General features: G+C 47.7%; 1 protein-coding gene across 1 annotated transcript; it reads right to left on the reverse strand.

Moving 5' to 3' along the window:
• Window positions 1-1,537: 1,537 nt before the first annotated feature.
• Window positions 1,538-5,726, reverse strand: EGR2 (early growth response 2). The gene is made up of 3 exons (XM_075504137.1): window positions 5,609-5,726; window positions 3,771-4,172; window positions 1,538-3,404 (listed from the first exon to the last, which is right to left on the reverse strand). Exons 2-3 carry the CDS (start codon window positions 3,946-3,948, stop codon window positions 2,176-2,178), a joined length of 1,407 nt encoding a protein of 468 aa, XP_075360252.1. The 5' UTR covers window positions 3,949-4,172; window positions 5,609-5,726; the 3' UTR covers window positions 1,538-2,175.
• Between the last annotated feature and the right edge of the window lie 18,440 nt (window positions 5,727-24,166).

Below are 24,166 nucleotides of genomic sequence, written 5' to 3' on the forward strand. Positions count from 1 at the left end.
CGTAAGGTTCTCTTGTAGCTGTATGCTAGTCATTGACAGTTTCCTTAATTCAACTCATTTATAATTTCTGTGTTGTTTATGTCGCTTTGCTTTTGACTGGGGCTTTAATTTTGTAGCATGGCTGCAGACAGTAGTTTGGAGAGTGAGTGGAGCCTCAGATTGTGCGCCTGGGTAGCTGAGATCCCAGTTTTGCTCACGATGCTCTGGCTGTGACCGAGCTGTGGCTATCCGAGGCTGTGGCAGTACCTCCGGGAGCCCGGCAGACTGAGAGCACTTGGATCCCTGTCCACCTCCCCGTACCGCAGCCCACAGGTGCCGACCAAGGAGGCCGCAGGTCCCGTGGGGTTGCACTCCCGTGTGACATCCCTCAGGCAGCAGGCCATGGTCTCTTTTGGGGGCCAGGAGCACATGGGATCAGGTGGCAAAGCCGCAACCTAACAAGAAATGCAGCAGGGGAGGCAAAGGCTTACTTGTGCTGCTAAGGTGGACGGCAGGGTGGTGAGCATGGTGGCTCTGGAGCTGGCGTCGTTCTGTGGCTTTGTCCCGCACAGACTGGTCCATGCCCGGCTTTGGAAGCCTGCTTCACGTCCGATTCAAAAGCAGGCATGTCGCTTCAGCTACCACTGACCACCTTTCACAAACAAGAGCAGCTACCCCAAAAGCCGCAGCTAGTTCCAGGGGGCGTTTCAGACAGAAAAGGCAGGTGCTACTGGGGCTTTGCGCAGCGGGACCCGGCACCGGGGCAAGCAGAGGCTGGGAGCGGCCGGGCAAGGGCCTCGGCCCCGCTCCCTGCAGTGCTGGGCTGTGGCCTGAGCCGTGCGGTCCATCCGGCGCGGCTCGCCTGTGCGGTGCGGGCCGCACCGGGGATCTCTGTGATCGCGGTACGGCCCTACACCGACGGCAGGATCCGAGGGTGGGCCCTGGCGGGGCCAGGCCGGGATAACATCTTAAAAAACAACGCTCAAAATAGGTTAAAAAAAAAAAAGTGCGATGTTGCGGGCAGATGGGTTCAGCAGAAAAAGCCCGGCCGTGCCGCGGGGGTGAGCGCCGCCGCCCCCGGGCCCCCGCCGAGCCCCCCGAGAGCGGGCGCGGTGCCGCCCGCGCAGCCCCGCGCCGCCGGGAGCCGCTTTCCCCGAGCTGCGGCCGTCGGGGCGGCGGTACTCACTTTTCCGGAGCCCACTCGGGGACGTTGCCTGGGGCGGATCGTAACCGCGGAACAAAACAGAAAGTGAGTCAAAAAAACCCACCCCGCTCCCCGGTTAACATTATCCCGTCTCTCGTCTCCGAGGGAAATCCCCGCGCCCGAGAGCGAGTGTTTGTACGCCGGGGCCGGGGACGCTGGTTTTCCGCGCCGAGGCGGTGCGATGCGCCCGACGGCGCCCGGGGCGGGCCGCCCCGCAGCCCCCCGCTGCCGGGGTCCGGCGCGGCCCGGGGACGGGCGGGAGGCACACCCCCCACACCCCCCCCCCCAGCGGGCCAGGGAACCTACGGAAATAAAGGTGTCAATTTAGCATAATTAAGAGATTTATTTGTCGTCTTTTATAAACGTTGTAAGCACCGACCCTATTGTCGAAAAGTTTATTTACAGAGTGGCCAGAAAGAAACCCTCTCTCCTTCCAGCTCCCGTTAGTGGTTGTGCATTATCCGTGTTATCTGCTGCGCGCCGGGTCCCGGCGGACAACGGGCGTCGGCTGCAGCCAGAGTATTTACATCCCGTCCCCAGTCCTACTACAAACGTAACACTTTTAAGTCACCAAAAAGAAAAACAAAACCAAAACCCCAAACCAGTGCGTACAAAAATATAGTCTCTAAGAAAAAAAAAAAATCCCAATATTAATAGGCAGAAATGTACAGCCATACTAAAACCAGGGAGGGAAAACTTTCCGGTCTCGGTGTCGCCGCTGTCGTCGGAGCGGATCGGTAAGGCACCCCCCACATGCAGAGAGGGGACCGGGCTCTACACCACACAAGGCACCAAGGACACCTCACCACGACGGCACTGCATGCATCCATCCTCCCGCCGCAGCCCCTATGTACACCCGCCGGCCCGGCCCGGCCCGGCCCGGCCCGCTCCGGCCCGGGGGAGCCCCGCGGCGCCGCCAGGTGCTCATCGTGCCCCGCCGCGCTCGGCGGCGGCTCAGCGGCTCAGCGCTGGCTCCGGCGCGCCCCGCGCCGTCAGGGCGTCCGCGTCCGCGCCGCGCAGGGGGCCAGGGCGGCGGCGCCGCTCCCGCCGCCGGGCTGCGGGCACCCGCCGGCGGCGGCGGCGGCGGCGGCGGCTCCTTTCCGCTCCTTCTGGCGCAGGTGGATCTTGGTGTGCCGCTTCCTCTCGTCGGAGCGGGCGAACTTCCTGCCGCAGAAGTCGCAGGCGAAGGGCTTCTCGCCGGTGTGCGTGCGGATGTGGGTGGTGAGGTGGTCGCTGCGGCTGAAGTTCCGCATGCAGATGCGGCACTGGAAGGGCTTGTGGCCCGTGTGGATGCGGATGTGCCGGGTGAGCTCGTCGGAGCGGGAGAAGCGGCGGTCGCAGCCCTCGGCGGGGCAGGGGTAGGGCCGCTCGTGGACCGGCGTCTTGCTGGGCCGGTTGGGGTACTTGCGGGGCCGCAGGATGGGCCGCAGCGGCAGGTGGTGCGGGCTGTAGGCGCCGGCGGGCAGCCGGGCGCCCGCGCCCTCGCCCCCGCCGCCGCCGCCGGGAGCGCTGCCGGGGGCGGCGCCCGCCGGGGGCGCCCCCATGGTGAAGTTGCGGATGGTGGAGAGCGGCGTGAGGGGCGGCGGGACGCGGAGCGAGTCGAGGGGGCAGGGGAAGGGCTTGCGGTCGGGGCCGGCGTGCAGCTCCCGCTGGCACTGGGGCGGCGGGAAGAAGCCGCCGTACTCGGGGATCATGGTGAAGAGCCCGCCGTCGGCCGCCGCCGCCTTCGGGGAGGGGTAGGAGGGCGGCGGGGGGAAAGGCAGCGCCCCGCCGCCGGCGGCGGGCAGGAAGGCCGAGGAGGGGTCCTGCGGGTACAGGTCGCCGCAGCCCGAGTAGGGCGGCGGCGGCGGCGAGTAGAGGTGCTCCAGGTCGGCCGGCTGGCCCTGCGCCATGGTGCAGCCGAGGGCCCCGGCCAGCGGGTTGGGGGAGGCGGCGGAGGCGGCGGAGGCGGCGGTGGCCGAGGAGGAGGCGGAGGAGGCGGCGGAGGAGGCGGAGGAGGCGGCGGAGGAGGGCGTGCTGACCCCCTGCAGGATCCCCGCGCTCACGATGTTGATGATGCCCTCGGGGTAGCAGCCGGCGCCGGGGTACTGCGGGTCGATGGAGAATTTGCCCATGTAGGTGAAGGTCTGGTTGCGGGAGGCCGGGGCGTTGGGCGCGAAGCCGCCGCCGTAGGGCAGGTCCAGGGCCCGCTTGTCGCCCATGTCCACGTTGATCATGCCGTCTGGGGGGGCAAGGAGCCGGTCAGCCCTCCGCGCCGCCACCCGCCGGGCGGCCCGGCACCGGTCCCGGTCCCGATCCCGGTCCCGGTCCCGGTCGCCGCCCGGCCCGGTGCGGGGCTGCGGCGCGCACATGTTGCGCTCCGGCTGCGGGGGCTCCGCGCCGGCCCCAACTTTTCCCCCGAGCCGGGCGCGGGGGCAGGGCTGCCGCGAGGGGCGCCGGGGAACCCGGCCGGGCGGCGGGCGAGCCCCGGGGGGCCGCGGCCCCCGTCCCAGTCCGCCCCCCGCCCGCCCGCCCGCGGCTCCGCCGCCCCGCCGCCCTCCGCGGGCGGCCCGGCCCGCACCTGCGCGGCCGCGCGGGCTCCGCTTACCTCCTGCCACACCGCTCATCTGGTCGAACGGCCCTGCCAGGTCGGCATTGGGGAAGATCGCCACCGAAGTTGGCAGCGCGGCGGAGATGTCATCCGCGGGGTAGATGCCCTCGGGGAGCTGGTGCACGAACCCGCCGAGGGTCACCGGGATCTTGTCCACCGCCTTGGCGGTCATCATGGGGGCAGCGGGGCGGCCGGGGGAGCGGCGCTCCCGGCCAGCGGTGCGCGCCCGGGGCGGGGAGGGGAGAGCGAGGAGGGGGCGCTTCCCCCTGCCTCCCACTACCGGCGCGGGGGGACGGCGGGCAGCCGGCGCGGCGGCATGTGCGGGCGGGCGGCCGCCCCGTCGCGGCGGTGCGGTGCCCGCGGTGCCCCGGGAGAGCCGCGCTCCCGCCGCAGCTCGCGCTGGAGGACAAGTCTGGCGGTAAGTATTTATGGGGGCCCCCTGAATGCCCGGGACGTCACTGCCCATATAAGGACTGAGGAACGGGGCCCGGCGGTCACGTGGGCGCCCGCGTGCGGGACCCGCCGCCCCGCGCCCGCGCCCGCCCCGACCCCCCCCCCCTCCCCCCGGCGCTCCGCGCCCCGCGAGGGCGGCCCCGACCCGCCCCGGCCCCGCTCAGCCCCCGCCGCGCCGGCAGCGCCCCGCCGCCGCCCGCCGCGCCGCCCAGGGGGGTATTCCGGTGGCGGGGCCCTTGTCCTAAAAAGGCGAGGATCCGGCCCCGCCCCGCCTGCCCTTTTAGGGCTCGTTCCGGAAAATTTTAAAAAGCTCGGAAAAGCAGAGGAGGTCCCGGGGCCGCCCCGCCGGACCCCGCTCACTTTCTCAGCAGCCCGTAACCGCAAAGCGGCGACGGGTCAGAAAACAGGCGCATTCACGGAATCCGGCTTCTCCTTTCTTAAAAAAAAAAAAAAATCTTTTTTTTTTTTTTTTCTAAATTACGGGTGGAAAGAGTCGCCGAGCAAAGCGAGCGCGCCGCTGCTTTTTTTGGAAAGTGTCTGATCTATATATACCGTCGCGAAAACGGAACCACCGGCTCCGCCGTCGGTGGGTTGTTAGTGTACCGACGGGCGCGACCGGGGACGGGGACGGGGGAGCGGCGGGGGGGGGCACGGGTGCCCCCCCGCCGCCCCCCCTTCCCGTCCCGTCCTCGCCGCTCCCACTCTGCTCGGACCAGCCTCTCGCCTCCACGGCCGTGTCCCACTTCCACAGCTTCCCGAGGCCCCATCCTCGGAACCACTTCCACTCCCGGTTTTGCTTTTCTTTCCCTGTGATCTCCTCCATAATCAGGGTATCAAACCAAAGAGTGCTAAAATTCTAGATTTTTTTTTCCAAAGTACTAAAAATAACCTCCCTCGTGCCTCTCTTCCCAGGAGAAGCCAATCTTTCATATGCTGTTCCCAAGCTCAGAGCTTGCAGCCCCTACATCTTCTTGCTGATGAGGGTGTCAGATGTAATTATTTTTGAAAGCTGTATCCCATGCTATGTTCATGTCACTAATCTCACCACTTAGGAATATTTCATCTCATGGCCGTTTATTCCTGCTTTTAGGAAAGCAACTCTCACATATGGCCTGTAGCGTGCGAGGCCCCTTTTCAGTGGTCTACAGAAAAAAAAAAAACCATTGACAACCCGAGCAGCAGCAAGACACGCCAACATATGAGAGGTGCTACAAAAGCGTGCTCCTGTTCCAAAGCAACAACCCAGAGAATACATAGGAAGGCTAAAAACTCTTCACTTTAATTTTTAACTGCAGACACCAATGTTTACGGGTTTTAGTACGTTCCAGCATGCGCCACAGAAGCGTGGCATGCTCGGGTGTCCCTATGGTGTGTGTACTTACCTCTGCCTCGGGTCCCAAATGCTGTCACAGGGCATCTGTCTCCCAGGCCCCTCTTTATCCGTGCAACACCTCACACCCCAGCTGAGAAAGGCTCTCTCCTCACTTGCTCCATTTTTATTTCACTGCCTTTGGTGATGCTCCGGGTTCACTGCTTGTCCAGTCACTGCAGAGCCCAGGCTAGACAGGAGCGTGCCTGAAAAAGTAAAAGTTTTAGGGGCATTTGTCATACTTGCTAAGGAACAGTAGGCATAAACCTAGATATTTTCCTTTATGGGTGATAGGGGAAGTGTGCGCAGTAATTAGTAAATATATAATACTTAGTGTTTTTTAACGTAGATATTGTTACCAGTCCTTTCTAAGCACTTAATGTACAGCCAATACAATTTGGCGTATGAGATTTAGTTGAAAGAAAGCTTGCGTTCCATTTCAGTAGGATTCTAGATATTTTCATTTAAAAAACCCATCTCAATTTAAAAGTTAAATTGTGACAGAGAGACAGAGAGAGAGACAGGTTCTGGGAAATTTGACTGAGAAGTAGGAGCAATTGTATTGTACCTTTCCATTACAGCCGAGCTATAATTGGTCTAATCGCTACTATGAAAGAACAAAATATTGGAATCTGTTGTGCGGTGGGGCAAGTTACTTTACATGAATTTGAGAAACAGGTAACTCCAAGTACAGTATCCTCCTTACTGCAAAAAGTCACGGATGTATCAGATGCAGGTTTTAGGGGTACTCTATAACACCTTCCTCTATTATCTGAAAACGCCATGTGCCCACTGATGACACTAACTCATAATGCACACAGGAGAAAGAAGAACCAAGGTTTCACATCCCACCTTAACCTCCCCATGTCTCAATTCCACCTTTGAACTAACGGGGCGAATTTAATGTTCTTCCACGACGGAGAAGGAGTCAATGAAAGACTGACACGAATAAAATTTAATGTACCTTCTGGCTAACTTCACCTAAGGAATACTACTATTAGTTGACTTTGTTGGTTAATTTTAAAAGGCTTCTCAAGAATGGGGTAAATTGTGTCTGATTTCCAGCCTTTACACAGACAATCAGGTCACTTGACTTCTCTCAATAGGAGCTTTGTCTGAATGGCAGCAGGATCTGGTGCAGGGCAAGATGGAAATGTAGTTAATGCTTGGTCTTCAGGAAGATGTTGACAGATGAAACTCAAATGTTTCTGGTCCCTTTTCAGATATTCTTGCTGTAGTGCTTTGCATGTGCTTTGTGCCTTTGATCCCCGTTTGGCTGATTATACCAGACTCCGAGGGTTAGACCATCCAACTCGCACTGACGTCAATAAGCCTTACACGCAAAAAATCCTACTGATTCCTGTGGTTCCTATAAACCACGTGGTTTCATATGACGGACAGATTGCTGGTGTAAATTGCCAAAGCCCCACTCGCACCAAGAGAGGAGCCACACCTCGTATGCGCATGATGTGTCTGACTGGATACAGCACTGACTGAGAAGGGTTCAGAGCTGAAGGGCAGAACTCCTCTTTTATTCCCAATTTCTTTGAAACCAGCCCCCTTTGGATTTATGGTATTTGTTCTTTTAACAAGGTGCTAGCTGACGTTGCACTGAGTATATTTTCCTGCAGTCATTCTCTGCTACAAGGACCTGAGACAGGAGCTGTAGAAATAAAACTGTCCTTGCCTCCATACCTGAGCTTGAGAGTGGCAGAGGAAGAAAAGGCAGCTCATCATCTGTGGAGCTGGCAGCACCATTTAACCAGCTTAACATCACACATTTGAGTCATCCCTCCAGGGGGTTACTATGCTTTTGTAGCAAAACTCGATCGACCTCATGTGCTAACAGCAGCGATGCTAGTAGGCCTGCTTGGGAAACGCACCCTGCCACTTCCACTGTGCGCCCCGCTGCTTTCGGGAATGTTAAGGTGGCCTCAGCTCAGCAGGCACCCTCGGGAGTGGGGACTCAGCTGGGAGCAGGGACTTGTTCCTGGATAGGAGGTGAGTGACCCTGTCCTCTGACAACAGCAAGGGACGTCTGTCCTAAGTCTGGGCTAGATTCAGGTTGGGGTTGTTATGTTTCACGTAAGAGAGAAGTTCGTCTCTCCAAGGCCAAATTTCAGAGTTTCCTAAATTTGCCCCTTTTCACTGGGGGTAGAGAGATCTGGCATGTCCTTACAGGAAGAAATGCTGGTTTACTTACAACTTTTGTTTTGCCAGGGGTGTCTGCTGGATTCCCAGGCTGCAGGCAAAAGCCACTTCCCTTAAATCTACCCTGCCTGCCCCTCACAGGCCTGATACAGGCTCTCAGCCTGTACTGGCTGGTCACTGAAACCTGGTACCCAGCCAGGGAAACCTGCTGTAAACATGAATCTACAGAAGACAGCTGCCTGACTGCTGGCATGCTAGGGGAAGGGGATGGTTAAAGAGTAGAGGAGAAGCCATCCCAGTCTGCCCTGAATTACAGTACCTTAAAACCACACTCTGCGGTTTTCAGCCAAGGCTGCTTGTTGTCTTAGGATGAATGCCTGTAAATTTGAAATAAGTAAACGACTTTATTGTGAGGATTTGGCTCGGGAGAGCCTTAGCAGCATCCTGAAGGGTTATTTAAATGTCAATAACATTTTCTAATTCGGGCTATAGGAATTAAACAAACCTGTGTGGAACCAGCAGGTTACTAGTTTAAGTTTGTGCGGCTGTAAACAAGTGTGTGTGACAGAGAAAACTTCCAGTCAAATAAAAGCAACAACAAACTCGTTTGCCCAAAACCTATTCTCGTTATTAAATGTGCAGAACATTTCCTGGATATTCCCGTACACGGTTTCTGGCATATGTTTTAAATCCGTAGACGTGCTCACCCCTACCTGTGCTCACCCCTTTCGTTCCTCACGTAACACCCGAGGGACAGGACGTTCCCCGCAGCCGGCGGGAGGGGAGCGGGGAGCGGGGAGCGTGTGCGGGCTCCACTGCCCTCTCCTGGGGGAAGACGCTCCCGGGAGCCAGCGAGGACACGGCAGCCGAGCAAGACGTGGTGCGCTGGCCTGAGTGCTGCTGGTGTTTCACCGCGTAACAGCACCCCGAAAGCTTTACACCACAGGCGTGCTACCTATAGAGAGACCAAAGTATAGCCCCGTTGGGTTAGAGATGCCGGCCAGGGCAGCAGGGCTGCCTGATGGCTGTCCCACAGGCTGTGACCCCGTAGCCCCAAAGGTGTCAGGACGCAGAGCGCGTACCCCAGAGAGGTGCTGGGAGCAAGCCACAGAAGGGGCATCCCTGATGAAAGGCTAAAATATCAGCTCTGCATGATGCTTGCTGGGGGAACAACAACAACAACAAAAGTTGCTTCCCATAACAGCAAAAATAACTCAGATCCACATATCGTTCCTGTGACAAGACTCTCAAAATAATGATGACTTTGTTTCTGAATAGCAATAGTCTGACTGCTAAGCTCTACTTTCCAGTCCTTTCTTCCAAAACTAGTTTCACTTACCCTTGTATTTCCTGCTCTAAGGCGTCTCCTGAGCTCTGTGTAAATACTGCCTTGCCCCATGGCTGCACTGGGCCTTTAGTCCAGAGGGAGACTAGTCGAGCACATCCCTTAATGATGCAAGTGGCCTTCTTCCTTGAAGGACTGAAATAAAAGACGTATAGCAAGTGCCACATTTGCAGTTCTCCTGTTAGTCCCGTTACCCAGTGTTTGGGTACTCAGAAAGCTTGTCAGAAGGCTTTCAGGACATACTCAGTTTGTAGGAAACAGCGCCTTCAGAACTGGGTACAGCTTTTTATCCTCAGTTGAGGAGTAAGGTCCTGTATGGCATCTCTTTTCAGCAGACCAGGAGGGAAAACAAAACTCTGGCACCATTTTCCGAGCAGTCTTCTGAGAAGAAAAGCAGAAGAGCTCTGTGGGGTGTTTCTCAGAAACTTCCCACCCCTCCAGGGAAGCTGGAGCCATTCACAGGATTTCTAGATTGCCAAGGACTTGTTTCATTTGCCCTGTCTATGCGCCACATCTCAGAATCTGTTTCCATTTATGTCTCATTTCCCTGTGCTTTGGTCTTAAACCAGTCTGCCTTGAGCCTTGAAAACCTTCAGCCTTTTGCTCTGGGTAAGTCAGTCTGAGCATGGTTCTGGCTTTTTCTTCATTTTTATCATCATTTATTTTCTGCTCCTGAGGGCATGATGGCTCCATGCTCCAGTCTCACCAGAAAAACCATCCTGACTGAACTCCTAAGGAGAAGCGCGTTCACATTCATTTTCAGCAAAGTTACCCAATGGATGGCTTTCCATCAGAAACTGCCAAAGTTTATTGGAGCAGAAGATTTTTTTAAAAATCCCACAAGAGATTAAAATAAGCAACATGTTTTGCTTTAAAATTTCTAGGGCCAGATCTTCAAGCGGTGTAAATTGGCATAAGTTTTCTGATGCTCTAACCCCTGCAATCTGAGTGAAAGTCAAAATTGGACATGATTTTATTTAAGGTTTAGTTACTTTTCAAGGCTAAAACTCAAACGGCTCCCGAGGGTGGGCATGGTCCTTTTCGTTCTGTATTTGGGCTGCTTCCACCTGTTTTGCAGGATTTTGTTTCTATCTTTGATTTATTTTCTCTGCTCCAGTGTATTGTCCTTATTCTTTCACCTCCTCTCTCATTCACGTCTCTCTCCTTACTCTCTATTGTCCAACCTTTTCAGCTCTCTTTTCTCTCTTCCCCCTCCTGCCTTTCCTCTTCCTTGGTAGTTCCTTTTCCTTCCCCCTTATCTCAGCAATTGCTGCCAACAGCTATATTTGGAATAGAGTGGGAACAAGCTATTCTTGTGACTTTACTTTGAAATAACTGAGAGGAGCAGATGATTTTCTTTGAACAAATAGAGGATACATTGAGGAGAAGGCAGGCTAGTAAAGTCAAAATGACATTGTTAGGGAATACCTGCCCAGCAGGTTCGTCTTTCCCAACTCTCAGGATAACTTAACCAGCTATTTGTTCTTGTTTGCTCTGTTTTACCTTTAAATCCTCCTTTTGTGCAAAATTTCTCTCTCCAGGTTAGTAACCCGAGGTCCTAACAAGGCCTAGCTCATCACCACAACGTCTGGGCACTTGCACAAGGGGAATGACTGCCACCTAAAATCTCAGATGCCAGGATTAGCTGAAACAGGATATATACTTGTTTAACACTTGAACTCAATGCCATCGTATCTTCTGGTGTAGTCACAGGATACTGTTATAGAGTCCTGCTTGTATGGCTAGCACAGAAATATGCTGGGAGGAACAATTTCCTATCGAGCAACGTGATTTCTCCATGTCCTCTCACATTAACTCCTTCTCATCACCACCTGTTCCTCATCACCCCTGCCATTTAAACTGCTGTAAGCAATACATTAACAAAGACAGCGAGAACCAGAGCTACATGAACAGGACAGCACAGAATGTATTTCTCCCTATCCCCCATATTTCTGTGTTTATACGATTAACTCCCACATTGGCAAACCAAACAAGAAATGAGGCCAAATGAGAAATTCAGCATCACAGCTTAGTGTTTTGTGCCTGTGCCAAAAGACCCAACTCTATTTGTCTGCTCCCAAGTGAAGCCGGTTCTATTAAAACCGTACTGCTGTACATGTGTTTGTGTGTGAAACTGCTTCATACAGGGAAAGATACATGTAATTACACACAGAAAGATGCAGGGATAAGATCTTTCCTTACAAGTTAAACATTCAAAGGAGGGATGGCTGCTAAATGTTAGACGAGAAGCTAGAAGGAAATGATTCTTCCATCCATCGATGAATTCCTGGGATTTTATAAACCAGCTAACACAAATGGTCATGCTGACATGGGGCTTCCACAGTTGCCTCTCCAATAATTGTTAATACGTCCAGCTTGCCAACAGAATACATGTCAATACCAATGTCTTAGGAGGGCAAGGCTGACAGAGCTCTAATGTTTTTCTATTGGACCATCTAATAGAAAAACAGATCAGTCTTCAAGCAAACAGACTCTTTTCCATGCCCACACTACTACTACTGCCACCACACATCTTGAATGTGCCATATCGGAGGCTAAGCAACGTGAAAAAGGAATGATCCAGGCTAAGAAGTGACATCTACTTTCAGTACTACGACTAATCCACAACAGAGACTGCCAAGTGTCTCTTTGGGCTTCTGCCCCCTGTACAAGGGAATTTGATGTATGCTGCAGACATAACAATATAATAACTTTTCATACTGACTTAAATGCAAGTGCAATGGCTGAGCATATTTCATCAGTATCAGATGAGTTTTTGCAATTTTGTGCTGCCATAGAAAGCAAATATATTTTATTTATGTGTTGCCAACCTCAGGTCAACAGGCAAATGAACTTTTACATATTTGGAGAACACTGCTAAATCCATGGTGAACTCAGAGAGGATTTAGCCCTCCCCTGTTACCTCTCATCCCTGTCCCATCGTCACCATGCTGGCCACTTGGCAGCTTTCCTCTCAGCCTCCTCGACACTACATGCTCAGTACAGCTGAATAACACAACTGCAAAGAGCATCTGAAAAACAATCTTTAGGTTTAAGGCTCCCAGGGCACTACATGGGGCACAGACCTGGGCCAGCCTGCTGATGAGAGAGCTAGCCCACAGCTGTATGGCCACAAACAAGTCTGCACTCACTGGTCCAGGGACCAGAAACTGCTTCCTGGGCTCTCAGGAGTGCCAATGTGCCTTTGCTTTTTATTATTGGGCAGATGCAGACGTGACTAAGGCTTGGCTGCATCTAAGCCATAACTAAACCCCACTGAGATTTGCAGAGTAGGCTTTCCCAACCTCCTTGGTCTGGACCAGCTGAGAAGATGAGCATTTTCTGAGCCTTTCTACCACCACTCAGAATGGAGGGAATTTTTATACCCAGAGTTAGAGTCCTTGCCCACGGTGTGTGACATGCTGGATTCAGCCCTCTTTTCTGCCTGAATGCAGCTGAGCCCATTTCTTCGACGTTGTAGGATGGCACCCAAAACCATGTTTCAGAGTCAACTCTGGGGCCTGCCTGTGTCTTTCTGATGCAGACTTTGAGCTTTACGTGAAGTGAGCCAGCTGGACTGGCTCTGCAACGGAGGTCAGGGTACCTGCCTGGAGAAGAGCTGAGATCCATTAGGAAGACGCAGCTGGTGTCCCAATTTCTGCACTCAAGGTTCGAGCAGGTCGCGAGGAGCTGACAGGCTGTGCATCTGGAGGAGGGTTAATGAGAAAACTTTAAGTGCTGCATTACAAGTATCAATTTGCAGTTACAACCACAACCTGCAAGTACTTTCCAGGCATCCAAGGAGGGGCAATCACTGTTGCCATAACCCACAAAGGACATGGGAAGAAAAGGTGTGAAGAAAGAGCAGCACCAAACAGACTATGTTTTTCACTTTTATCCGTAAGAAATATCAAAGAACAGGAAGTATTCACCCTGTGATGTACAATGGACCTTCCTTAAAGTTAGGCTGAATAATCATCATATCATAAACCCCGTCCTGTGATTCAGGACAGCGCTTGTGGTGGAGCACACTAAAAACATCAGGTCTGCAGCATGCCTGGAGAGGCTGACCAGGGCTGCCATGGACTTTGCAGGCTTTCTAACAAGCACACTTATTGTAACACGATTTAAAGTTGACAACATGTCTAAAAACACACACAATGTCAGAGAAGGAATGAAATGTTGCTTCCCTCTCTCCCCCCCCAACCTCATTACAGGCTAAGGAAAAATAATGTATGGAGAATAATACTTCACCATCTAAAGAGTTTTTCTGGTTTCTAAATCTAGTGAAGAGTCATTGTATATTTTGACAGAAAAATGAATCAAAATAATAAAGTGAATACAAAATTATATTGCTGTCAATAATTTAATTTACACAAAATAGCACTGTGACATGGTAATTGTTATATATGATGCAGCATTCAGTATAATATTTGGAGAATGCATTATAGAAAGTCAACATTTAACTACTAAAATCAACTTACATAATCAAAGCTGTCAGGGAATCTTTACAGTTTTATATTAATTTGAATGTAATTTACTATAGAGGTGTCATTCTTAGAGGTGCTTACAATAGTTAATGATCTCTGCATTTCCATTATAAAATCCTATTTTCAAAGGTTTATAACTTGGTCTTAAGAACTCTCAGCCCTCCGGCACATTTTCCTTTTCCTTACAAAAACTATGTTAGACGTTTTAAACTTTTCTCTCAGAGCAGAAAGTGTGGTTACTTTCAAAATTCATTTTGAGGATTTGCTAATTTGCTGCTTGCTACCCAGGAATCTCAGAAAAAGAAAGGTTCTTCACAGTAGAAGACATTACAGTTGCATTCTTTTTTTCCACTTTCCTGAGTATTCTACCCCTCAGACCATTTTTCTTGCTGAAGTGTCTATGCAACGTCCAATATTGCATCCAAACCTTCTCTCCTTCCTATGTTGCTGCCATTAAGCTTTCTTCCAGGTCCTTCTCATCTCAGACTTTGACTCCTGGCTCTGTTCTGTGTCTTCTCACAGATGTCCACACTTACTTCGGCAATTGCAACTTCCATCACATCCATCGGTTAATGGGCTCTCCTGGCTGCATGTTTCCTCAGCCTCACCCCTTTTATCAAGCTGCAGCCCTAATTCACTTTTCCAACTCATTAGAAGTCCAACAATTAGTTTTGCTCTAGCAAGTACATTTCTCTCCCTGATCTTACAGGCTTGATTCACACCAGACATTACCCATCAACCCACCTAGACCTGCTCTGTTGGTTGTTGGGTGATTTTCAGTTTACCAGCCACAGGAACTACACAGACCTGAGACACTGAAGCTGTTTCCCCCTGCCCCAGGCTTTCTGCCCAGGAGGTAGGACACTGCAAACCAATTGTCCACACACACAGTTACAGGTCGTTTCCAAAACCAGAATTTGAAAGGCAAATTGTCAACACAAAGCTATTATCTGTAATAAAAGCAAAGCCAATAATTACCTTGTCTGCTTTGATAGACCTGCTCCAGTTCACGGGTCTAGTTTTCCCAAATGCTGCGCAGATTCACTTTTTTTCATCCATGTCAGTTAGCTGTCATTTTGGATCCCCTAGCCCCTAGCTTTCTGTAACCTCAGTGTTATTACATGTTTATTGGCATGTTTGAGCCAACGTGCACAACTGTATCCAAAATCTAAATCACCACTACCATGTAAACATCTAGATTTACATGGAAGTAGTTTTGTCACTTGTCCAGGATCTCTTTATTTTCCATGCAAGGCGAAGAGCTTTTTAAAGTATCTGTGATGCTCTGTTCTAGCCATTCTGTCTTTATATGGCCACTTTTGTCCAGTGCCAACACTTAGCCAAAACACTTCCTTCCCTTTTTCCATCACTGCCATTTTCCTTGTTTGAAAAAAATGAATGTATTGCTTTCTAATAATTCAATGATGTCACAAATAAGATGGGAATCTCCTTTCCCTTATGCATGCTGAGAACAGATCCGTAGTTTCAGATAAAAAAATCTGTTGCTTACATTTCACATTACTGGAGCTGGAAAGAAAAACTATTTCACAGGCATGATGTTTTGATGATGGACTTGATTCAAGAAAAATGTGGTCATATTTAGACTGGATAGAACTGGTGACTGACTCAGCAAGATGGCTTAACTCTGTAACTAGGGCAGATAACAATGAGAAAGACAGCACTGTTTGATCCTTCAGATTCACAGTTTAGTGGTACAAAGGAACTCTAGAAATCACTTTTTTTTCCCAGTGGATATTTAGCTGGACACAAGCAGGATGAGTGTCTGGATGAATTATATTCTATAGAAGCAATTGACACACTTCAGATCTTTATTCTGGCTTTGGAAAAAAGTAGTGAAAGACTGGCTGTAGCAAGGACTACGGGCTGAAAGTTTCCGGATGTTATTTCATCATTCTGTGTGCTGAGAAAACAGAACTAGAAGATTAAACTTTAAAATTGTCAGAGAAGTCAGGGACTGTATGGATCTCTTCTCCCGCAGAATGAATGGGACCTGACAGGCAGAGGACCTTAGAGGATGTTCTTCCAGACCGGATGACAATTCTTGCATTTTCACTGTCCCTCACAGAAAAATCTACCAGACCAGTTTATCTCCATTCAATATTTTTACTCCTTGAATCTCAATGAAGAGGTTTTCCTCTGATGTAGGTAGTGCTGCCCGCTCTCCCAAGGTTGACGCCCACTTCATTCAAGTATTCCTAGTGCAGCAGGGATGTTAGTGGCTACTGGCTTGCAGCCAACATCCCACACATTTCCTCCGCAGCAAAAATGCCTTAATTCTGACCCACTGCCTTTCAAGTAGATAGTGAAAAAAATCAGTCACAAAGAGCTTTGCTTTTATCTGTATTTCTCCTTCAGAAAGATCTGAAAAAAAACCATCAGACATTGTCCTTTTCTTTTCTTTATCAAGGTCCATGGTCAGCAAGAGTGAGGTTTGGTGTAGCTGTTAGAGCTTAAGCCCAAAAAGAAGCTGAAGGCATTCAGACGGTGGTGCTTATAGATTTGGGTAAAGGGAGTTTGTAAGCAGGGTAACTGAGGAGGGGGTGGACCACATTGCTTGCCATTGTGCCAGCGGACGCATCCAGCACATCTCCTACTCAGCAGCTCTTCTGCACACCATTCCTTCTGAACCAGTTCAACCATCACCTACTGTAGGAGCTCGTGTTTTTCAGGCAGGGCACTGAAAAAAGATCAGAAGGGACAGTAACTTTTGGCTCCCAGCTGAAGTTTTCCATCCTCAGCACAGATATGAAGAACACTGCTGATATTACCTGATAACTGCGGGGCAGTATGTTCCAAGCCCGGCATCTGAACGGGCAAGAAGAAAACGTACATGCTTACAAACTGGGCATGTTACAGGCCTGGCATGTCCATCACTCATGAATTTGAGTTGTGACAAATTATGCGACACACATGTATTCTTACACGCTCAAAAGTCAAACACATACATGATTTTAAGACCAGTGCATGGAAAAAAGGGTGTAGTGGAACAAAGCTGTCCATTTCATAACTCCATTGCACATAACCCTAAGGGAAAACAGCACAGACAAACAGGTCTCATATTTGTTAATCTAGCCAAACAGAGATGAGGAGAGGTACAGTCATGTTCACAGGGGAATGTGGAGCCCAGAATTACAATCTGATATACTAGGAGGGCTAGAATCAGAAGCCAGGGAGAAGAAAAGGGTTGGCGAACCATTTAGTTGATTTCCAATGGTGCTGTCAGGATGAAAGAAAGATAAACTACCCTCCAAGTTAACAAGTTATGTAGTCAGAAATATTTGAGGGAAGAGGCTAAGAAATAAATATAAATCAAAAAGGTATAGGGAAAGAAAACCCCAAAGACACTAACAGACTGGGAAAAATCCCCAACAAGTGCAAAGTAGTTGGCAAAATCTTGTGATACAGGTAGAAAGATAATCTACTTCATTCAGTAGAACAAGAAAGTCTGGATGACTAGAAATAAGAAAGATAAAGAAAATGGAAAGAAAGGAATTAATTAAAGAAACCATTACACTGACCTTGCATAAATAAAGTTTCAAAGATTGCACACATGCTAATCTGAGGAGCAGGATGGCTAGAAGTTTGGAGACAATTAAAACATTTCACTCCCTGATACCAGGGACAGAGGCAGAATTTGAATGGAGATTAGATGTATTTGGTACTGTTCCAGCTGATTACGATGTTGAAAAATTACATGGAAACCAATGTTGCAATATACTGAATTTAAGGAGAATTGCAAAATGTACTGATGAACGAGAGGAACAAAACCGAAACAGTAAGAAGAACATAGGTTAAAATACAAGCTGCAGAAAACTGACAGCAGGAATGATTTCAGAAAAAAAGAAGATAGGTAAATTGGATAAAACAGAGGAAAAGGCTGGCACCCATCATTGCCATGACACTTGCATTACATCTCACTTCCAAGTGCAGAGTCCAATTTGGGAGAAGGCAAGAAGCAGAATATTCTCTTTATAGGGAAAAAAAGGCTTCTTTCTTTTGCAAGTTCCTGTGTCAGTAGCCATTTTATGGGGCTGCCAATCATGGCAAATCAACTGAAAAGCCAGATCATTTTCTAAAGCATCTACCTTCCTAGAGAAAGATTTTAAAGTTGACTGTGTACTATCCAGCTGCTGCTTTTAATCTTTCCCTGACAACAGTAGTTGTTTTATTACTTTGACAGTCATTTTTAGCCCATGAATGGTACCACAGTCCTTGTAAAATGGAAAATTCTTTTGATCTGCAATTTCATAAGGTTTAGCAATGGACAAAGGATTTTTCTGGTATACTTGATCACACACTTGCTGAAGTTTAGGCTTAAAACCAATAAAAAGGCACTGAGCTACCCATTTGGAGAAACACACAAATCCTTTTTGATGAATAAAGACTGCCAGGAAAAAAATTAATTTATTATAAAAATACTACCTATTAATAGAAAATTACAAACAAGATTACTCCTGAAATAACTTTGATGTATTGCCAAAATCACTTTTAACTTTCACACTGTTTTCATACAGTATGATCTAGAGGATAGAAAATATGGATGCAAGATAAGCATTGTATATAAGCACAAGAAAGGAAGGCATTTCAAGCTGTCTGTAATAACTAAAAGAAACTGGGAGAAGACTCAGGCAAACACAGAGCAGTTTTCCAGCATAATGGCTTGTTCTATTTGCTCTACAAATAAGAACTCTATGTTTTCTGCAATCTGAAATACTGTACAAAGTCTAAAATAAAATATATTTCCAAACAAGAATAAAAACCCATCCATCAACCATTTTGAGTGAAAAAGTAATTGCAAATTATCAAACCTGTAATTTTTATTAGCAGAGGCTGCAGTACTTTGAGCACTTACACATATGTTTAACTTCAGACACATCTGTATCCCATTTTCTTGTCCTATTCACACTGGAACCCATTCTATTTTTCCTTATATATAAGGAATTAAAACAGAAGACCTTTGTGATATTAAAGTGTAAGGACAATGTTTCTAGGGTGGCTATCAATTTAGCAGCTAGCCAGCTGAGTACATACCTACCTATGGGGAATATTTAGATAAGTAGCTGAGTGGAAGTCTAACTTCTTTGAGTTCTTTCTAAAATAAAAGTGCAGCAGAGGGTGTGTATATATATATATATACACACATATATATTTATATATATTTTTTTATATATGTATATATTAGTAACTGAACTGATGAAGCCTGGACTGAGTTTGCTTTGAAAACTGTAAGTCCATTGACATTGCCAATTTCCATAAAGACATTCATTTCTAAAAGTCTACATGAAGCTTAAAATTTAAACAGAGTAAAAAGAAACAATTCTCTTTTTAGCTGGGCGCAGTTAGAAGTCAGTCATCTTGATACTTAAGTGAGATTGGTCAGAAGAAAATTAAAGGACAATTGAAGGAAGAACAGGAGTTCCTCCCCCACCCCCTGCACTGTCCAATTGTTCACATATCTGTAGTATTTCTTAAATAAGTCTATTTCAGAAGACAAAAACATTGGATTTCATACCTTTTGCCAGACAGTTTTTGTTTGTATATCATCTTGAAATTTCCACAGAATTCCCGAAAATCACATCTTCTGGCAAAATACCAGCCTAACTCCTACAGTCTAACATTCACAACACAAATATTTCACTTCAGTATTTTCAGATAAACCACTGCCCTTCGGTTTCGTTACATTGTCTTGACAAAGTATTGAGATGTCTCTGTGCAATTATTAAAAAACCAGAAGTCCTCCACAACCAGTCAAAACTGACCCCAGTATCACTGACCTCGAGAAATCAGCTCTCAGTGCAAGCAGAGTTCTTCAACTCTGTTTCTCCAGTCTTCCAGATCTCTAAATGAAACACTTTTTAAAGGCTTATCCTTGCCCTAAACACTTAAAGTTGTATTTTCAGTCCCACTGTTTTGGGATAATGCACATCTCTGAGCTCTGCATATGCAATATTTTTCTTTCCATTCTTTCCTCCAGATTAGGAAGACTCAGAGGAAAGAATTTCGCCTCTGTTGTTTGTTAATTATATTCAGAAATTCCTACACAACCTCTTGCATCAGACCATGCCTGGACTTATGTATCTGGACTTATGTGCTCAGCATTTGCCCGCTCAGCCCTGTTAACTGAGTAATCCCCTGCCCTTATTGACTCTTGGACTTTCCCTTTGAGATCTCAGTCCACTAAAGAAGGAAAGGGACTTACTGCAGGAAACACAGCCCCATGTTTCTGCATCCTTCCTGCCACATCTTGCAAAGTGCTTAAGACAATACATTGTGCAATAAAAATGAATGAGAATTTGAAGGGACAAGCAGAGTTGTGCTCTGATAATCCACGCAAACTGCAGTTCATGTAGGTGTCCTCTTCTCTGAGTACTCTGAATAACTAAAAAGAGGTCTGGCTCCAAAGCCCACTGAAGCCAGGAACAATTGCCCTCCACAAAGTAAGACGCAGCCGATGACTGTTCCCAGCACAGCGATGCCTGGGGAGTTCCTGCTAACCCAGACTGCCACCAGCTGCCACCATGCAGCTGACGAGCAGATCATTGCATGTACAAGGCAGCAGCTCCACAAGGCCTGCAGGAACCTTGGGCGAATGGGACTGGTTAAGCTTCAAGGTGCAGAGAGTACCCCACCGGGACCATTCTGTTGTCTATAGTCATGTTTATTTAACTGCTGATTTACGTCTGCAAAAGCATCAACTTCAACAAATTATTCATCAAAAGACTAGCTCCATGCTTTCTGATTTCCAACACTGACTTTCAGAATATTTCATCTAATAAATCTGAAGTAGGTATGAATAAACAAACATGGCATTATACTAAGCTCATTAATTATGCACCAAGCTACACGGTATTAGAAGTACACACAATACTGGGAGCTCATGGAAGATGAGTCTCCAAAAGGGAAAGATTATTATCTACTTGATCAGAAACCTCATTTCACTTTTAGCTTCACCTGTTTTGGATGGTTTGGCTTTAATACTTTCCCAGTTGTGATTGACTGATTTAGCATATGATATCTCTATATGATATTTCAATATTCTACACACTGTACCTAAGAACAATCAGACTAAAGTCTTTCTAGTGTGGTGTTCTGTCTCTGTTCATTTGTAAAATATAGTTATTCCTCCATCATTCTGTGTGGGACCGGAGAAACAATACAGAGCTTTTCACCTTGGAAGGGGAAGAAAGAGAGAGAGAAAAAAGAAAGTTCCCTTCTCAACAAGGACTATAGGGCCCAACCTCTTGGCATCAACACACTGACCTAGAACATCTCTTGTAGAAGGACACAAATATTGTCTTCTGAATTACAGTCCCAGTTGAAGCTTTTCTGCATAGCAGAGCAAATCATAAACATAATGTCCTCATTAGCAGATAAAGCTTTCCCAGGAACAGAATAGTGACTGGGAAATACACCCAGAGTTTCAGCCATTGACCCCAAGACAAAAGGAAGGGCGAGGCCAAGAGACCTGGCACTAAGCTGTGCTAAGGGCCCTCCTGCAAAACCTCTTTCAGGCACTTGCAGGACAGTATCTGCTTTCATTCAGGCTCAGCACCCTTACAACTCAGCACCTTCACCTTCCTGTTTGATGTGACAGTGACTTCTGCAGCAATCACACTCCCCCACCTCCTGGGGATGCTTGTTTTCTCCTGGCTTCATTTACCTTGCCTGAAGTATCAGCCAGTATTCAGCACTGCTGTGTCAAAGAGTCTGTTGCAAAATGCAGGTCAGTGTTTCTCTCGGTTTCATGGTAATCTATGAAAGAAATTATGCTGATGTAAAAAAAGGGTTTAAACAACCAAAGAAGGACTCCCATAGCCAATAACACCCTTGCACCTCATTTCTCTGTCATTCTCCCAGCAATCAGTCCTGGCCAGGTTGTTGCAGCATCATTCCAACAGTTGGCATGAGCACCATCAATTCCCCTTCCTCCCAGTTCCCACCTTCTCCCTCAAATCAGAAACTGCTTTGTATTACTGGAGATGAGGAAGCATCCTCCCCTGGTAACAGATGCAGTATATATAAGGAAAAGGATGAAAAATCAAAAATAAGTCTGTAGTATTTGTAGGGGGGGGGGGGGGGGAGAGAGAGAGCGCATTTGTATGGATCTACCTGTTATCCAAAATTTCTTACATGTAACTAAGCATTTGGTTTGCAGTTTGGGGTAGGTGGTTTCTCATACAAATATATGAGGCTGCATTACAGCTACAAATGTTTCTTTTGAACATATAACACTGTAACAGTATGAAAATATCTCTGCAAACCTTCTACGGGTGACGTTGTTAAGCCTTGCATTTGTGTAAACCCAACAGACTAAAGTAGTATCACCTCTGTTAAAACTCACTCATCAATTTTCTATGAACAGTTCTATAAACAGAGAAAATGTCTGTATCCCTGATAAACTGAGTATTGATATGCAACAAAACCAAGTGTTCAGAAAATTTTCAACAAATGAGGTAATATTCTGATACATATTAAGACCTGTCAGAAAGGAGAACATTTATTGCTAACAAGCTTCCAAAGCAAGCTGGATATGTAGGGCTGCTGGATTTTTTTTTTTCATCAATAAATTGTGGAGGAAATTGCAGAATTGATATTAATCTTGCCCCTTAACACTTCTTCCTTTGAGATTTCCTCACAGTCTATTCAAATTTAATTTCATAAATATCCCTTGAAAGTAGAGGTTTTAAAAAACCGAATGACCTGCATCCCCTGTACTGAAAGGTGAAGTGGGCTATATTTAGAATCACCTTTGCAGAAACGGAACACCTCAATAAATGCTCTGCGTGGCCATTTGTGACAGAGGGTTATGTGTCTGCCAACGCAACCTACATTTTTTACGCTAATAGTACAAGTCAGAATAAATATTATCTCCACTCATGTGACAGACCTTTGATAAAGCAGAATTGGCCTGGTTGATTAGGAGTACGTGTCAAACACAGATAATGGGGGAATCCCTTTCAGCAGTAGCACACAACCTCAGCAACCATAATGAGACCAATTTAACGAGCCTTCTGTTTTACAAGAGATATTAATTGCAGTCCTGTCACATAAGGTACAATTCAAGATAAAATACGTAAAAAGGAGGGAAATTGGATTTCATTCCATTTTTGTCACAATTATAAATTTTCTTGCAGGATCATGAATCTCCCTGCTGCTGATCTAAATACTCTGGGTGGCTGACATGCTGCCATAGAATAACATGCATTGTTATGAACGCTGTTGAACACTAGAAGAATGTCGGGCTTTTGGTTGCATCTTTCTGCCATTATGATTTTTATTCTACTCTAGGCTATTTTTGTTTGTTTGTTTGTCTTGTAAAAACACAAAAAGAAGGCACCATTCCTGCGTACCCATCCACAAGGATGCTTCCTCATCTCTCACCAGTACAATCATCATCTTATAAATACTTCTGCAAGTGCTCCATTTGATACTTCTTCAATGAGGCTTACAGACTTACAGTTAAACATACATCCAAGTGTTGCGCTGGATTGGAGTACAAATTATCTTCATGCAAGTAAATCAGAACTCCCAGTTCAGTCTTTCAAGATTTATATCCTCATCCTATTACTCTTCATAGTAGAATACGTGCTCTCTGTTTGTGTATTATATAAACTTGGTATTGCCAAAGCGCGTGCTCCCAGGCAGGGCTCCCTCGATCGAGGGAGAGGGTGGACCCGCCAGATGATAGATGCTCCTGGCTCCTGCATGGCAGCGAGGATGCTCTCCCACGCTACATCCTCACCTGCGAGTCAGAGCAGCTGCAGGCTGATCACCTGTACGTGGCAGACGCTGAACAGTGGCTGCTGCCCGCGTGTGCGTTGCGGCACTGCCTCAGCCACCAAGTCGCACACCTGCTTCTGTTGGGGATTTACCATTAAAATTAATTCTAACAAATACATTGTTTCTTCAGAGGATGTAACGTGCTTCCGAACCAGATCTGGGTTGTCTCTTAACAATGAGTACACCTGCAGTGAAACACAGTGGCTGCAAAGCTCTGACTATAGTATATTCAGCCCTAAATATTCCCAAATTATATCAAAATGGGAGAAACTTAGAGAAACTTAGTCCTTATTCCTAATCCAACCATCAGGTTAGAAGAATTCAGTTTGCTTAAAGATACTGCAACGGCAGCTTTGCAGACAGCCTTGTTGCTAAAGAGCTGAACCTTAAAGCTTTTCATAATCCTAAACCTCTTGTCCTGGCAATGCCAAGAACTCCAAAAACATGACATGTACAACCTGTGAATGTACCCAGTAGCTTGGTCATCAAAAGGTTGATTTTTGTCTCCTGGCTGAGAAGGAAATAGGTGAGAAAAAGCAAAGATGGGTTAATTTTTCTATAAAATACGTTAATGGTATTCTTTTATTTTTCAGCAAGGAACAAGGACACCCACAAAGACAAATAGACTTTTGGGAATATTTAGCATGTACATAGGGCTTTACATGCTAGCCTGAGATATTATCTCAGACAGTTTAGGACATCATAACAACAGAAGGTCTAAAGCTGCTTGCTTATGAAAGTCCAGGCAAGCCCAGGCCCACCAGCAGAGTGGTTACCTTAAGGG

Source organism: Mycteria americana, chromosome 6 (assembly GCF_035582795.1).
Source record: "Mycteria americana isolate JAX WOST 10 ecotype Jacksonville Zoo and Gardens chromosome 6, USCA_MyAme_1.0, whole genome shotgun sequence".
Lineage (NCBI taxonomy): Eukaryota > Metazoa > Chordata > Aves > Ciconiiformes > Ciconiidae > Mycteria > Mycteria americana.